Source organism: Episyrphus balteatus, chromosome 4 (assembly GCF_945859705.1).
Source record: "Episyrphus balteatus chromosome 4, idEpiBalt1.1, whole genome shotgun sequence".
Classification (NCBI taxonomy): Eukaryota; Metazoa; Arthropoda; class Insecta; order Diptera; family Syrphidae; genus Episyrphus; species Episyrphus balteatus.
In genome coordinates this window covers 35,573,407-35,590,792 of record NC_079137.1, presented here as the reverse complement: position 1 = coordinate 35,590,792, position 17,386 = coordinate 35,573,407, and the positions used below count along the sequence as shown (strand labels likewise).

At 29.8% G+C, this 17,386-nt stretch overlaps 1 protein-coding gene across 41 annotated transcripts in view; it reads right to left on the bottom strand.

Annotated features, from left to right (window-relative positions):
- The window catches only part of LOC129918675 (dystonin), a 195,978-nt gene that overhangs the window by 106,808 nt on the left and 71,784 nt on the right, over window positions 1-17,386 (bottom strand). For 14 of the 41 annotated variants that reach the window (XM_055999303.1, XM_055999318.1, XM_055999310.1 and 11 more), the window contains exon 1: window positions 6,125-6,604. The exons of 6 other annotated variants lie outside the window; for them this stretch is intronic. In XM_055999303.1, coding sequence (XP_055855278.1) covers window positions 6,125-6,497 — 373 coding nt within the window. In that variant the 5' untranslated portion in view covers window positions 6,498-6,604. Of the gene's footprint in view, window positions 1-6,124; window positions 6,605-17,386 lie in introns of those variants that run through there. 21 more of the 41 variants (XM_055999319.1, XM_055999326.1, XM_055999323.1 and 18 more) reach the window with 4 other exon arrangements.

Here is a 17,386-nt window from a genome sequence, read left to right as displayed (position 1 = left end):
ATTATTATTTGAAGCTTTACCTTCTATAGAAAATTACTTAATAATTAAAATTTTTGGTTTCCCATTTGTGGAGTGAATAATATACTGATTATAAAATCGTTCTAAAATTCCTTTTAAGAACCGAAAATATTGTATCTATACACAAGGTCACCGCCACTTGACTACCTCAATTAATAAATCCACAGGTATAGTTAATAGGTAAGTAAGATTGTGTTAGGTTAAGGTTAACAGGAAACCGGATGTGAAACCTCAAAATAAATGGACAAAAAAATTCACAATGAAGCTATTAGGAAGAAAATTAAAAAGACATTATTTACGAGTAAGTCAAATGGGATCCTCGCATTGAATATACGAAAAAACGAACATCTATAAGGGATAACTTTCTCCCCATAAAGCGCCTTCTTTGGTCTTTATCGTGAGTCTTCAATTCTTAATTAAAACAAGAATACAACAAGTAACAAAAAAAAAAACAAGTGTTTCCATTTCAATGATGCGGTGATTGTATTCAGTATAAAGTAGGTAGATAGGTAAAGAGAAAGAAAGGCCATATAAGTCTGAAAACTAAACAAACAAGAAAGGGAAAGAAATTTCTCCTTTTTTTTGTCTTAAAGAAATAATTGAGCTCTCTATACGTTCAAGCACTCCATATCTACGTGTAACTTGAGTTAAAACTAAACTAAATACAGAAGACAACTAAAAAGAAAAAAAAAAAGTAAAATTGCCGTGTGAAACATGTCACTCGGTCGCATTCCTTGCGCCAAGCACTAGCGCACTGAGGTACTGATACTGAGGATGAGAAGATGATGATTTGCTGGGGAAGATTGATCACTACTTTGTACCGCGACAGCACGATCTACATTTGAATCACGTGCTACGTGCTGGTTGCATCCATTTCATTTTCCATCTCGTCCGACAGAGAGTAAAAATGTGTCGTTGTTGATAGACAAGAGAGATATAGAAATAGAAATACTATTTTGTGTATTGTTGTTTTAACGTTTTTTGTATTTTTTGTTTTGTTTTAAGCCGATCTATGACATATGGTGCATGTAAAGTATCGAATGGATGAGATGTGAAATCAATCGGTAATTTGGGTGTAGGTAAAGTGACAGGTTTTTTGATAAAAAGAAAATTGAAACAAAAACATAAAAAAAAACAAAAACAGTGAATGCTATTCGTAAATGAACGAATTGTTTTATACTCTATCATTTTTAGTTGGAGAGAAAAATATAAAAAAAGTTTTTAAAAAGAGAAAATTGTGACCTTCACTCAAATTGTCAATTGTTTTTAATATAATATTGTCTGCATTAAGTAACCTCCATCAAATAAACAACTACTTAATTAACAAATAAAATCAATAATTACATCTAAACATTACATGTTTATAAAACGTGTTTACAATATTTCTAGGAACTGCACCTAAACACTTAAATTTGCCACTTAACAAGTTTCGAGTGATAAAAATTAATTGGACTTATGAGTGCAGATCGAGACGTCAAAAATATAATTTATCAACATTTAATTAATTTTATTTTTTCATAATTTTTAAGTATTCCGACGTTAAAATAAATTTTGAGGGCTAAATTTAAGAGCGTCGACTGTCAAAAAAATTATCGAAAAAAATATGTATGTAATATGTTATGTAATAAATTTTTTTTGTCTAGTTCATTTGTGAATCGTCACCAGACGGGAAGTAAATTTTGTTCCCTGCCTTTTCAAAATCAACTCAAAATTATTCAACCGGGGACCTCCAGGTGACTACCAATCATTGGAACTGAAACTTCTATAACTTTTAGGTAAAAACGTTAAATCTTTCCTCACCTAATTTGTAGCAGTTCGAGTTTTCGAGACATTCGTTTCTGAAAACCGTTTTTCGCACATTTCACATTCATTAGCACTTATTTTCAAAACTATTTTAAACTTAAATTTTTTTTGTTGTTATTTGAAAACTGCCTGATAAATCTCAAATTTTTCAAAGAAGGACCAGCTGCTGACGAAGTAGGAAAAATAATTTTTTTTTTAAAGAAAGGTCACAACTTTTCTTAACTCAAAGCAATTTTGTGTCCTTGATAATAAATTGGGTCTCAGAGCTGATTTATTAAATTGAGTTTTCGAGTTGTTTTTATCCATTTATAAGTAAACTCAAATATCTAAATAAAATCCATGCTGAATGCTCAAGGAAGTAGTCGAAACAACTGAAAATTAACTCAGGAAAAAAAACTGAGGAAAAGGTTGTAAAATGTACAATTATAAAAATTTTTTTGATCAAAATAAGGAAATTAACTGAAGGATATCGAGAAAGATTGATAGAAGATTAGCTCAAATTGATGGAAAAGTCTTTTTATAAAAACAATATTCAAAACGCTTTCTTCAAACAACTGAATTTTGGTTAAAAAAAACGGAACGAAACATCTTTGAAAAAGCAAAAGTAACTAAGTAAGCGATAGAAAATTTTATGTATTGAAATAGTCTTTTTTTTTATTTTGATCCAATATGCTTTCAATATGCTTTCATTCTAGTTATTAGAATGAGAAATATTAAACCATAAGAAAGTTTTTTTTTTTTTTATAAATACAAAAAACAATGCTGTCACAATTCTGACCGATAATGAAAGGCTTAACAAGAAAGTTTTTTTTTTTTATATAAATACAAAAAACAATGCTGTCACAATTCTGACCGATAATGAAAGGCTTAACATATTTATGTTCTGACAGCAGAGGTAACAATAATGAGGAAACCATCTTAAAAAGTACCAATACTAAAAATGATTACATATTTCTTCATCAAATTAGAATGTATAGCAACTCATCAATTTTTGTATTTCAAATGCTGTTGATTAAGAATGCAACAGAGCTTTTCATTGTGCCATGTCCATGACCACAGTGCAGATCAAAGGGTTTTTGTACTTTTAATTAAACATTTAGGCAGCAACAGATCATTATAAACAGAAATAAAGAGTGTGGGGGCAAAAGCGGAACCTTGTGGTACGCTAGAATTTATTTTAAGATTCAAACGTTTTTGAAGAATGATTTATCGAAACCAAATCATTTTTTTTTTTTTTTCGTTGGAAAACTTGATATCAAACTTTATCAAATGCTTTTAAAAATCAACTTGAATAATAATTTACTGAATGAAATATTTAAAAAACAAACAGTATCCTATTTTTTACAAAATCCGTTCTAGCTGGAACTTTTTCGTTCCGGAGTATTTTTGAAAAGAAAACTAAACAGCATTTCCAAAACCTTGCAATATATTACAAAAATGAAATAACACTGAAATTTTTCATTACAGTGTTTTTTAGTTCAACTTGCGCACAAAAGTTGTAAGCGATTTTAGTTTAATATCCGGGTTCGTGAATAAAAAATTAACATATATCCTTCTTCGAGAATGAGCATATCCAAAAAAGAAAGTTTTTAAACAAGGATTTAAATCAGAGACCAGAAATAACAGTCAACCTTTATTTTCAATCGGTTTCTCTCTGAGAGTTACCACATTACTTTAAATAGTTTCGGTTAAGGTTTGAGATTTATTTAAAAAAATCAAAAATAAAGGTTATCGGTTGAGATTTATTTTTTTATTTTTTTAAATATCTCTCAATGGTTGAGATTTTTACAAAAAAATAAATGGAAAAGGTCAACCTTTAACCGTTTTCACTGAAAATAAATCAAAAATGGTCAATTCAAAGGAAAATGTCGAATATGTCAAGAATGTCTTTATATTGCAAAAATAAATATGAAAAGGATGTTTTTTCTAAATTTATGTATTAAATAATGTATGAACTAAATAGATTTTCAAAGTTCTTTAGACCCAAGATTATATCTCTTTTCGTTTAAAGTAAAATCTAAAGACGAAAATGTGTTTTCCACTGTGATTTGAGTCGCTTGGACGACAAGCACAACCAATGCAATTTCGAATATTTCAGGAGACCGATGTTCTAATATCTAGGTCAAGAACGTTCAGCTTCCAGAAGCGTTTTCGCCCGCCCAACTATCCAATATCTCGGAATTTTGAAAAAAATGAAAAAAAAATTGTAACGCCAAAAGGTAGCGGGGACTCTAACCAACATCTGGATACAACTCCCATGCCTGTAGGTGCACGCGTTCTCAAACCGGGAGAACTTAAAGGTAAAAAAAAGTTTAGCCCGATTCTGAAAAAATAGGCATGATGTGGCGGTTTTACATGGAAGATGATTTTTTTTTAAATCTGACAATGTGCAAAGCGAAGATATCATTTGGCATCACTCCCAAAAATTGTTCTCAAGTAGTTTAGCTTCCAGGAGCGTTCAAAGATTCGGGTATTTTTCGAAAAAAAAATTTCCCCCAACTTTCAAACGCGATTTTCTCGGAATTTTGAAAAAAAAAAATCCAAAAACCCGATTATACCACTATCGGGTAGCTGAGAATATAAGCTTTCATATGGCACCACTCCCATGTCTCTAGGAATTGATACATTTGCAGATGAGATTTATTTTTTTCTCTCAGCGATAAATCTCACTGGTTGACCGAAACATAAAAAAATACAAAATAAAGGTTTCTCTCAGACCTTGACCGAAATTTTTTTTTTTTAAATAAAGGTTATTTTATGACCTTTATTGAAAATGGCGAAAAATAAGAGTTATTATGGAACCTTTTTAAAAGGTTGAGATTTATTTCCGATCTATGATTTAAATTCTTTAAAGGAATCTTTTGCGGTCCTGTTATGAAAGGAATCTCAGAAACAATTACATTAAAATTAAAGAACTTTCAAAGAGTTTTTAAAATGGAAAAAATGTCAAATTTTGAAGGTACCAATTTCGACAAATTACACTGGTCGGCAAAAAAACAAAAAAAATCGGGAGCAAGAACTCTGTAGGGTGATTTTAATGAACTTGAGTGTGCTGAATTCAAAACAGTTTACAGATTTTTTCCATCACGTCTAGTTTTTGAGCTCTGCTCATTACAATTTAAGCTTTAAAGTCCCAAAAACTAATTTTAAATGAAATGTTTTTTGCCATTGAACTAAAAATATTATTTTTCCGTAATATTTTGCTATTTGTTCAACCGAATCAGAAGTCGAAAACTGAAATTTACTTCAAATCTGCTTCAAAAACCATAAGTTAACTTAACCACCAAGATATTGAGATATCATACCTTTCAATACCAAATATCTTTTAGAAAAAAATAATTTTGAAAATAAAAATAAAGTTATTTAAGACGATAAAATATGGCTTTTGAATATTGCATATCGTCGGTGAAACCAGAAAAGTGTGTAACTCCAAATTTTCTGAAAATTAGATTTGAATGCCATCTGTTAGACAAACCTGATATCGACTGTTCCTTAAACTGAGAATCCCCTTAAAGTTCATAGTTTTTATTTTATTAGCAAATTAGAAAATGAAAACTCATACAAATGACTTCAAAACGATTTTGTTTTTTTGCTCTCCTATAAAATTTGAAAAAATGGAGTTACACCCTTTTCTGGTTTCACCGACGATATGTAGTTTTGCGAAAAAAAATTTAACGGTGTTGAAATTCAACGCCAAAATTACCACAAAAACGCGTTTTTGACCTGTTAATATTTAAATATTTCGAAAATTTGACGTGCCAGTGAAATTTTGACTTCAGATTCGGAATTAGCACACAATAGTCCTATAGTAAAGTATGGTTTGGTTCAAGCTCCATTTTCGTTGCCGACCAGTGTTATCTTATTTTGTTTTTGAGAAACAAACATTTACCTCTTACAACATAAAAATAACAAATCTACCACTAAAAACAGATGCATCTTATTTTTACAACCACTGTAAAAATGCAGTAGCAACTATCAGAAAAATCAATTTCACTCCTTTTACAGCTCATATTTTTTTTTTACTTTCTTCTGCACATGGCAGTGAAAGTAAAATACATCAGTTAAATCTTTCACTATTGTTAAAAAATTAATCAAACCAAATAAAAAAATAAAAAAAAAAAAACAATTCCATGCTTCTGTTAATATAAAAAAAAATACACCAAATCTTACACAAAAAAAACACACTTGCATCTTCTAGTATGTTATCCAGCAACACAAAGAATTCATCAAATGAAATGAGTTTGAACAAACTTACATACAATATCCCAATTTTCGACAAAATATTCCCAAATTGACATGGTACCTTTAAATTGTGTCAAGGCATCTTCATAGCCACCTTGTGGTGCTATTGCTGATGCTACAGATACTGATGATGATGATGTTGCTCCTTGTTGTTTTGCCTTTTTTGCAGGACTTGTTTCATACAATTGTTGATCATTATTATAATGATGATTATTATGATTATGATGATTATTATTATTTATTCCAGGTGAAACAGAGATTCGTTGTGATTGTTGTTGTTGATGATGATGATTATATCGACTGCTAACACCACCAACACCTATACCACCATTATTACTACTGCTGCCTTTTGTTGGTGGCGATGATGATGGTTCATAGAGTGCTTCTCTTGGATCAAAACCAAGACGATCTTTATAATATGACTGAGTTGTCATTGTGATTTAAAAACACTTTGAACAGACACACTTTTTTTTTGATGATGATAAGTTACAATGGCACTCTAGTACAATTTTTTTTTTTTTTTTGTAAACTCTCGATAAATATTATTTTTTTTTTTTTGTGTTTTATAATACTTTGTCAGCAAAAAAAACTATCACAATTTTTTTAAGTGTTTTATAAATTTTTTTTACTTCGTGTGATCAGAAAATGGCACCTTTTTTTTTATTTATCTCTCATAAATACATTTTTATCTTTTTCTTTGTATCTTTCTGTTCTCACTCATGATATTTTTTCACTCAAAATCAACACAAATGCAAAAATCGTTTGGCACTATAATAATAAATATAATTCTTCTATGTTAGAACAAAAAAAAAATATAGAAAAAAAGAAATTCGTAGTCATAAGGGTTATGGTTGGTTATGTAAAAAAAAAAAAAATTCTACAAGGGTTGTGTATCATTATAAGCTTAGTAGTTACATCAGGTTAACAAGTTTTAAACACAGCAAATTTGAAGAGAACTCAACAGAAAACAAAAAATAAACAAATCATTTGAAGAGTGATAATAATAGTGTAAATGAAAAGAAAAAAAATATTCAAGGAATGTTTGTTTTTTTTTACATTCAAAACAAAACTTGGCATAGTGCCATATTATACGTCTACGGCGTCGTATAAGTGCCATCTATCTATGAAATTAGGTAGATAGGTATTTTACACAAAAAATGCAAATTTATTCGTCATGAATATATAAATATACAAAAATAAAACTTTTAACAACAACAAAAATGGAATTTTTATGACGAAAAAAACGGTCTATCTACTAAACACCTTCTCTCTTCATCCGAGCTACTTTGAAGGGTTATTGAACTATCTCTCTGCGGTGTGTGGAATGATGTTGTTGATGATGATCAAGACAAAGTCAACCAGAAGCGCATTTTCCGTCTGTCATAAAGGCAAATTTTATGTGCAGCACCGCAGCAGTCAACAACGGTCTACGATATTTTTGGATCTAAATTTATATTTAATGCAACAGAGCTCAGTTGCAAGTAGCAGAAGCAGAAGCAACAACAACCCACTCGACAAATAAACTATACACACAAAAATAATATACAAAAAAGTCACCAAGTGTGCTTCTTCTGCATCGTTCGTTGTTGTGTGTCGGTCGATTGGGGATCGTGTCGTCGTTGGTCTTTTATTGCAGCAACAGCACTCCTACTCCTTCGCAATTGGTATTTTTTTTTTCTTCTTGTTCTTGAAAATTTTTAACTACTTGGATGTCTTTTTCAATTACCAACCATTAAGGCATTAAATTCAATCAAGAAATAAGAAATAAGCCAGACGCATAAATCACACCCAGTTAAATTATAATCAATTTACATTGAGGCATGTATAAACTACACAATTGGATTTTGTTGTAAAGGAAATAAACCTTTAAATTGACACTGAGGACTGTTTCATTTTTTCTTCGAATTTGTTTTTTTTTTTTTTTTTTTTTCCACTACAAAAAAACACAACAATCAATTATCGTATGAATGGCATATCACAGACCGCAGCCAGTATGTTTATTTATTTTCAATTCCGATAAAGAATCCAACAATAAAAAAAAAAAAGTCTGACTAAGCTTTTTATTTCGTTTCTAACCTAATAAAAATGGCAGGAAAAAAAGATACACAATTCAATATTAGATACAATTTTTTTTCTGTCGATCTAACTACTTTATCGTATTTTTATTATTTTTTTTTATAAATCCTAATCAAGGCCAAAGTTTTGATTATGACTTTTCAAATGACTGTTAGTCTAGTTAATTATTGCTATTTGGATATGTAAATTCCGACAAAAAATGTCGTCTAGGTAGGTTAGGTTATCACGAGAATTACTTCAAAAAAAAAAAAAAAAAAACTAGAAGAAGAATATATCTACATTCTTATTGAGAGTTCTCCATTCAGATACACATGTGGCACAATAAATATACACACAGAAGAGAAGATATAACAATTTTTACGTTGTTTTATGCCAACCAAACAGGTTGCTGAATGCGTTTTCACTGGATTCTTTAATTTTTTTTTTCAAAAAAAAAAAATTTTTTTTTTCTTTTCTTTCTAAATTTTTCTGATCGAAATTTCTAAACACTTATTATTATTAAAAATGTATAAAAGTATCTTTATTCAATAGCTATTTGTATCGAGAAATAGTTATTGAAAAGAATTTTTAAAAATTACAATTACAAATAGTGCAAGAAGTTGAACAAAAAATAGAGGACCGCTCGGTATCGAATTTATAATGGGACTAAACATAACAAAGTGTCTTAATTCAAGAAAACCCAAGTCTATACAGTCTAAATGTATCTGAACAGAAAAAAAAATATACACACTCATACACATAATACAAAAACCAGTACTAAAGATACAGATACATTGAAAAAGGGGCCTAAGTCTCACACTACAAGTTGAATTAGCAGAGCACAAGTGTGTTTTTTTTTTTTGACGACGACGACCACGACTGACGAACGAGAGTATCTGTGTTTATTTTGTTGTTGTTGTTAGTTTTTAATGGTGGAGAAACCATAAGAAACCAAATGTGAATGAATGGCCTAAGGTTGTATACAGTTTGGAGCAGCTAGTAGAAGCAGAGGTGTAGTATCTAGTAGTCTAGAGCTCTAGAGCTAAAGCTAATCCGAATCAAATTGAATAGGCGAGATAGTTGTGTGAGAAGTAGCAGTGAGTGTGTTTTTTTTTCCTAGCAGCGAAGGTTGTTTCGATGAAAAAAAAAAAAAAAAAAAAAAACAACAACAATGATTGTAGATTTTTTTCTTATTTTTCAGATACGATCTTATTGCAGAGCGAAAAATTGATCACAGAAACAGGTATCTGTGTATATGCAAAAGGTAAACTCAACTACAATCTTAAAAACATTCTCAAACATATACAAACACCTGGAGAACCTTTTTTATTCACATACCTGTCTACCTACCTTTTCATCTACACAGATAGAATATATTTATACAAAAACAAACGAAAAAAAAATTTTTTGTATCTTTTGAATGGGTCCGCCGCCGCGCGGGTAGAGTGTATATCTTTTTCGAACTTGGTCACTCTATTTGATTTCGGGAAATTCAACTTCCAACAACGACGTTGCTTGTTTGGAAATCAGCACGAATTTTTGCAGAAATTGAAAAGAAAGACCCATAACAGTGTTGTTTGGTCTTGGTCGAAAGGTATTATAGAGTTTGAGGATGTTTGTCTTTTTGAGGGGTGGGGGGTAAATTTTATAATTTTGGTAGTGTGTTGTATTGGTATAAAAAGGTAGTAGGTGGGTTTTTTGTTGCTTTTTTTTAACAACAACAACAAGATTGCAATACTAAAAGTGACGTCACATCGGCATAAGCTTGAACTGTGAAAAAAATGATGTCATTTTTTGAATTTTTTATTAAGAGTGAGTGTATACACATAGAAATCAGAAGCAAAGTACAAGTTCTAATTAGGTTGTTACTGATATCGAGCGGCAAAAATAACAAAACAACAAACAACAAACATAAAATGAAAACAAAAAATCAGAAAACAGTTGGTTGTGGTAAATTAAAAAAAGAAAAACAGTAAATTAATTGATTTTTAATCAATTTTTTGGAATCTAAATTTAAAAAATGTTTAACATGTAAAATGGGTTTACAGTTGAAGCAGTATCAGTACAATTAAGAGATTGAAATTAAGATATGTTTTGACAAAACAGACTTTGTTTTGTTTGCTCTATCAGTAAAAAGGGTAGTTTTTGTTTGAAAAAAAAGTAAAATGCAAAACTGCTAAAATTGTTAGCCTGTAGAAAAATCTTGCACACGCCGGAGAAAATCGCATTGAAAACCCGAATAAAAGTCGTTGATCAACCTGTTGAGTCGCTGCGGAAAACTTGAATATTAACAACGTTGATAGTACCTAAAAAAAAAAATTGCAGCTCAAAATTTTAGCAAAATGCAATATAAGCTAATAGAAATGTTGTTCAATATGCGGCTAAAAATGCTTGATATGGAAAAATTTCTGCTGGTAACCAGTAGAAATATTGGTAATAAGTCGTTTAAGAACACAAAAGAAACACTTTGACAAACAAATGGTGGAGTGACAAAATTTCAGCCATTGATAAATACATATCACTTAGAACTTATTACTTATTACTTTCAGGCGAAAATGATAGTTTTCTGAAAGAAACTGTTAAAATCTTAGCTGAAATTATTAAATTTTACCCAAAAACTTTAAAATAGTTATTTTCAGAAAACAACAAAATTCGTAAATTTAAGCGAAAAACAAAAATTTTTTACTTTTATGACGAAAACTGATCAAATTTCAGCCCTAATTATAAATTTCACCTTAAAACTATATCTAAAAAAAAAAAAAAAAATGGTTAGTTTCACAAAAAAAAAAAAATGTACAGTTTAACTGAAATTCGTAAATTCCAGGAAAAAACAGGTAAAATATCAATAATTTTTCCGAAAACCAGTGAAACCAAACGGTAATAGTTATTTTCAGTCAAAAACTGCTAAAATTTCAATTGAAAACTAGTAAAATGTCAACGAAAATTGTTGAAATTAAAACGAAACGGTAAAATTTCAGTCAAAACTATTTAATGCTGAACGGAAATTGATAAATCTAAGACAAAAATGGTTAATTTCATACGGAAACTGGTTGTTGTAACAAACTGGTAGAATCATTGTTGAAAAAGTCGTTTATAGGATGTGGAGAAACATTGTTGATAAATTTGGTTAAAAGTCCATATTAAGATAAATTAATCAAAGGCAAACGTCATTGGAAAAACTATTGAAAATCCTGATAGACAATCTTGGTTGGATTGAAATATGCTACTGATAAATCAAATAACATAATTTAAAAAGTCGCTGATACCAAGTGCAGACATTGGTAGTCAGTGGAAACAATGTAAATAAGCCGGTATATGTAGGTGCGTTAATACCAATGGAAATAATGTTGATTGCTGGTAACAAACCGCTAGAAAGCCAGTAGAATCAGTGCCGGTTGAAAGTCGTTGATAGAAGGTTGAAGTATTGCCACCATTTGTTGATATTTCGGTTAAGAGCCGTTTATTACACAGTGGAAAAAGTCTTGTTAACCCGATTAAAACCCGCTAATAAGAAGGTAAGACGCTGTCTAAAAGGCTAATTAACAACTATTTAATACAGTGGAGGAAAAATTAAGATCTAGGGTTTCATTCTTCTGCACATAATTAAAAAAAAAAACTGATAACCTGAAATTAATACAATATAAGCCATCTCTAATAGACGTAAATTTATATACGATATTAATGCCAAAAAAAATATCATAAATATACACCAACGAAGGTATAAAACAACAGACAATTGTTCCCATCATTTTTCTATTACGATCAACTAAGACCAACAGTACAGCCTTCTTCTAAACAAACCTTGGCAGGTGCTCCTAAACCCAATTCTTATAAACATGTATCTTATGAGCAATGAACTTCAATACTTTAATATAATAACTGTTCTAAATGCAAACACAGAATTGATTTCTTATTAGCAGGTGCTTCGAATGTTCGCATTCTGATTCTTTGTTTACATGGGCAATTTATGTGTCGTTCACACTGTGCAACTTGATTTATTTTCATTTTTTAAATAAAACGTTTTATATTTATTTTTGTCATTTTGAATTAAAAAAATTTGTAAGAGCAAATACTTACACAAAATCGTTTGTCAGAAATAAGGTCAAATTAATCAAATCTCTAAAAAAAATTTAATGCATTTTTTTTAAATTAAAAGCATTAAATTGGGTAAAAATATGATTTTGCAAATGGATCATGCTCAAAAATAGATTAGAAAGCAGCTATTAAGATCTCATATACCTAACAATATTTTTTGAGATTGAGTCTAGACACATACCATTATTTGGCAATTAAAAGCAAAGAATATTCATACATTTAAGGGACAACTAGAAATAATGCTTTATTAATTATGTCAACGATTCAATGACAGAGAAACCTCGTGTAGTAATAATTACTTGAACTTGTAATTGATCTCCTATGACACCTGTTTTAATACCAAATATTTTGTTCTGTGAGTAAATCTATTGATTTTGTTTACCCATAAACTTTTTGATAACAAAATATTTATTTGTTTTTTAATTGTACCTTGTTTATTTGCATAAAAAAACAGAATTTCCACCCTGCTGATCTTGTACTTATCAACCAGTCAAATGTCAAAAAAAAAAAAACAAATTATTTAATGCGTAGATTTTAAGAGCATCTTATAGGGTAAGATTTTTTTGTTTGCTTATGTCATTTTTTATGTTTTACCTTTTAAGGGATGATAAACATACAAAATATCAAATAAATCTTATACGAATATGATGACATTTCTCATGCTTCTGAGTCAATGTTTTTCTACTTTTCTACTCAAACGACAGATGGTGGGTTTTTTTTTTCTCCATTTACACTTGAACAATCGTTTCCTTGAAGGTTACTACTAGGGTTTTGGTTACCATAAAGGTACCAAAAATTTACCACAACAATTTACAAATACATAAACATATACACATTTCCACAAAAATTAATAATAAATATTCAAGTAAGAACCTACGAATATCAGTTACTTTTTTTTTTTTAACGAAACTTGTTTTCTGATCTAATTGAATATTCTAAAATGTGTGCCCTATAAAAACAACCCTAGGTGTTCCCTTGTTGTTGTTTGAATATATTTTTTGATTAATTTAACACTTTTAATGAGTTTACTAATGCGTATCTGTCCATAACTAAATAAAACGCTTTGAGTTGAATGAAAAATTCAAGATCAAGGAAATATTGTTCCTCTGGGTTTGACTGACAAAATTCTTTGCTTATAAAATTCTTTCAAGTTGATTTTTATTTGATTGAAAACACTGGTTAGCAAGGGTTCTGTTGCCGAAACAAAAATATACTTTTCTGAAGGTTTTTGGTATGCTGAATTCGAATCCAAAGTCAGAAAAAATTAATCAGCTCATGTTTTTGAAATATTACCGTTAGAAAATGCAAAAAAACGTTTTTTTGACTATTTCGGACCTTATTCTTTAAAATAAGGAAAATTGTTAGAAAATATTTAGTAACGGTTCCTCTAAAAACTATTTTCCTTCTTTCAAGAACTTTTTTAATCTTTCCGATATCTTTGTTATTGTCCGAGATATCTTAAAATGAAGAAAGTGGCTTTGGCTTCATATACCATAAAGGAGATAATGACGTTATAAAATTTATGAAATATGCAAATAACTGAGGATATCTCGCGAAGTAAAAAAGATATCGAAAAGATTTAAACAGATTTAAAAAGGTGGAAAATAGTTCTTATAAAAACCGTTACTAAATGTGCACAAACAATTTACCTTATATAAAAGAATAAGGCCCGAAGTTTCTGACTACGGATTCGAGTTCAGCACACCGAAAACCTTCAGAAAATTATTTTTTTGTTCCGGCAACAACAAAAAAGTTTAATTTTGTTAACCAGTGAAATAGATGAATATTTCATATCTGTGCTCAACTTGCATTTCCTTACAAGATCCAAGTTTTTTTCAACAATTTGCCATACAATTTTATACGGTCAAAAGTGAGGAATTAAGCATATTTTTCCAATGATTCGTACGGAATCTTACAATATTTACTTTAAAATAACTATCTTTTGGCTTTGGGCAAAAATATCGATACATTGATATTTTTTATTTTTTTCAGACATCGCTACCGTTTTTTAATATTTACCTATTCGTTAGTTAATTCGCAGCTAAGTAAAAATCAGATCAACAGCAGAGAAAATATCCTTACATAAATGCAATAACTGGATAACTCGATATTTGTTTTCTTTTTATTAAAAACATAAGAGCGAGGAATAAAAGTCGTCATTCAATTAAACGTCCATAGATACAAAATGCAAAAATCGAATTTAACCAGTTCTTGCATATGCAAGTGACGGCATAGTTGTTATATGTATCACGATGATGTCAGTTGGACGAAAAATAAAATTGGTATCGTATTAGTTTTATGACTTGCATCACTATAATTTGTGGTTTCCGCACTAACTTCTGAGACTAGTCATTCAATTTATTTGAATTCAAATCGAAATAAGCATTTGTTTGACCTTAGTCACACTCGTCATTATTTTCTTTTTTTCATTTTAAACATATTATACTTGACATTTCTCCCACGACTAATGTTTTTATTGTTTGTATTCAACAAACTGATAAAATAAACACAAACAACATTCATTTGCAATTAAAGTGTTAATTTCAGGGCGACTTGTGATTTCAAGTGCGAACTTTAAAATATGTAATTCGTCCATTCCTAGGGTGTTTTTTTCTCTACAGTCATTAACAGCTGGCGATTGTTGATAAAACCATATGGTTTGTTCACCAAGATGACTTAATTTATAAACATTTCTTATTCATTGTTACAAATTCCAATACCAGGTTCACAGCCAAAACCCCCTATTTAATGCATTTACTTGGCCTTAGACATGAAACAATTCAAACCAGACTTGCCAATGTTTTCTGAGAAGAAAACAGTAAAACCCATAGTTGGAATATGAACAAGTGAACTGAAAAAATTCTGGTCCTAGTCGCCTGTAATTTTTTTAAAGACTATTCGCCAGTTAACCTCAAAATGGCGAATGATCAAATTTTGTACCGCTCGGTCAGAAAATAATGCTGGGATAGTTTAACTTCTGGTACATTTAACATTATTTCTGGTACATTTAACATTATTTCTGGTATATTTTCTGGTACATTTTGACCCACTTGTGACAACGTTAATTGAAAAAATAGGTGTTACAACGGAGGCACATATTATTAAAACCGATAGATCGATTTAAAACAGAAATAGCTCATTGCGATTTGATAATTGGATAATTTTGATCGCTTATAAATTTTAAGTACTGAAGAAATGTTAGTTAAATGGTAAAAATAAGTAAAATTCGGTCTTATTTGTGTCAATATTGTTTCCAACGCAATTTTTTTCGGAATTTATAATCAAAAGGCTCCTTTTTTAAGATTCGAGTTTTTGGACTTGCAACATGACCTTCAGTTAGCCTACTTTCAACAATACGCCATTATTATATGATCAATCAAAACAAATTGATCCTGTCACTTCATGTCAAAAATATCAGATGTAGTTTCTTTTTCTGATCCATATAAAGAGTAGGTATAGAAACTTTATACCTTCATTTGTGTTTGATGATCTATATCAACTTTTTTTTTATTCAAGATGTAAAATAATAGAATTGACAAAATACCTCCGACGCAATGTTATCTAAAATTAGCGTTCAACCGTTTATAATTTTGATTGAAAGCTTGTCAAGTTAACATATTTGATTGCATTTCAACTAATTGTCAACAGAGTCTCTGTCATATTCATATAAGTACGATGTACATAATAATGTCATGATTTATAGTTGCAAAAATATAAAAAAAAAATATAGGATTACGCCTACAAAGTCTGGTGGAACTATTTTTTTTTTTTTTTACCTGAAAAAGCGTTTGGGCGTTCATTCAAGTAAATTTCTTCAACTTGACAGAGCAAAAAACTACGCATAGTCAGTCTTAAGCTTCAATAGCTAGCTATTCATTTGTTAAACTATTTCATTACTACCCCCTTTTTTAGACTTGTGTGTTATAAATACATATTATTTTTTTCTGCAAATGGAGATCAATTTCATCAGATACAAATTTATAATGTAAAAGACAACTTTTTAAGCGACTCATTTTTAAGTGACCGGATTCGGCAACAATATTACATTTTTATACTTGGGCGTACAAGTTGGATTTGAAAAACTCAAATAAAAACAACAAGAAATGAATGTAGGTAGACTAACGCCGACGATGTTTTAACGCCTACGAACTAGCAAAAAAAAATAAATATCGTGCAACTATATGTTACCTAATAAGACCGACACCGACAATAAACGACGAATATGATCATTACACTTTCCATTTGCTTCATCGATTGATGATGGCTCATCATGCATTGTTCTTGCGTGACTTGTTGTTTCGAGTAAATGTTATTTAATGAATGACATGATTCGAAACGGAAAACGATGCGTAACGACGACGATAGGTTTAAATCTAAAGTAATGCATAACTTGGTCTCGTAAATATTTTAAATCGCTGGCTGCTCTGACCTTATACAACTTTTGCTTAGTGCTGAGTCATAATGAATCCACCTTAATCCGATTTAAAACAAAAAATACAAACTTAAAAAAACAACAAAAAAGTCCTTGAAAATCATAAAATAATACAACAACTTAAATGCGTGCTTGAGCACTGTCAAAGTTAACGTACGTAGGTACTCTTTCGTCTAATTACACAATTCATTTAAATAGTGTGTCTTTAATCCGAGTTATTATAGTAAAAAATACTTAAACAACAACAACAACAACAAAATATTAAGGTTGGTTTTTTAAGATTACTTAAGCTTAAGTGGATTTTTGTCTCTTTGATGGATCAACATTGACAATGGTATACATTTAACTTGTTGCTCTTGTGTTGTTTGTCTTTGCAAAGAGACACCTCATTATGGTCCATTAAAATTGATCAAATAATTTGTGTCTTTTTTTTTGTTATTCTCGTTGAGGTGGATTGATTGTTATCTTTGTTGAAATTTTGACTGACCTCAGTGTCAGTGTGCATGTCATTGTATAATATTATAATTTTTATAAATATATTCGCATGTTTACTATGCATCTTTTGGTTTTGATAATGTTTGACTTTGGGATACAAGAATTTGAGAATAAAAACTGTTATTATGATTTGCTTTTCACTCGTTAATTGACATTTGATTATGTTGTCAAAAGATATAAATGATACTTCATGTCAATGAAGTTTAAATGTCAAAGAGTTTGGTTTTGGGTTCATTGTCAAAAAGT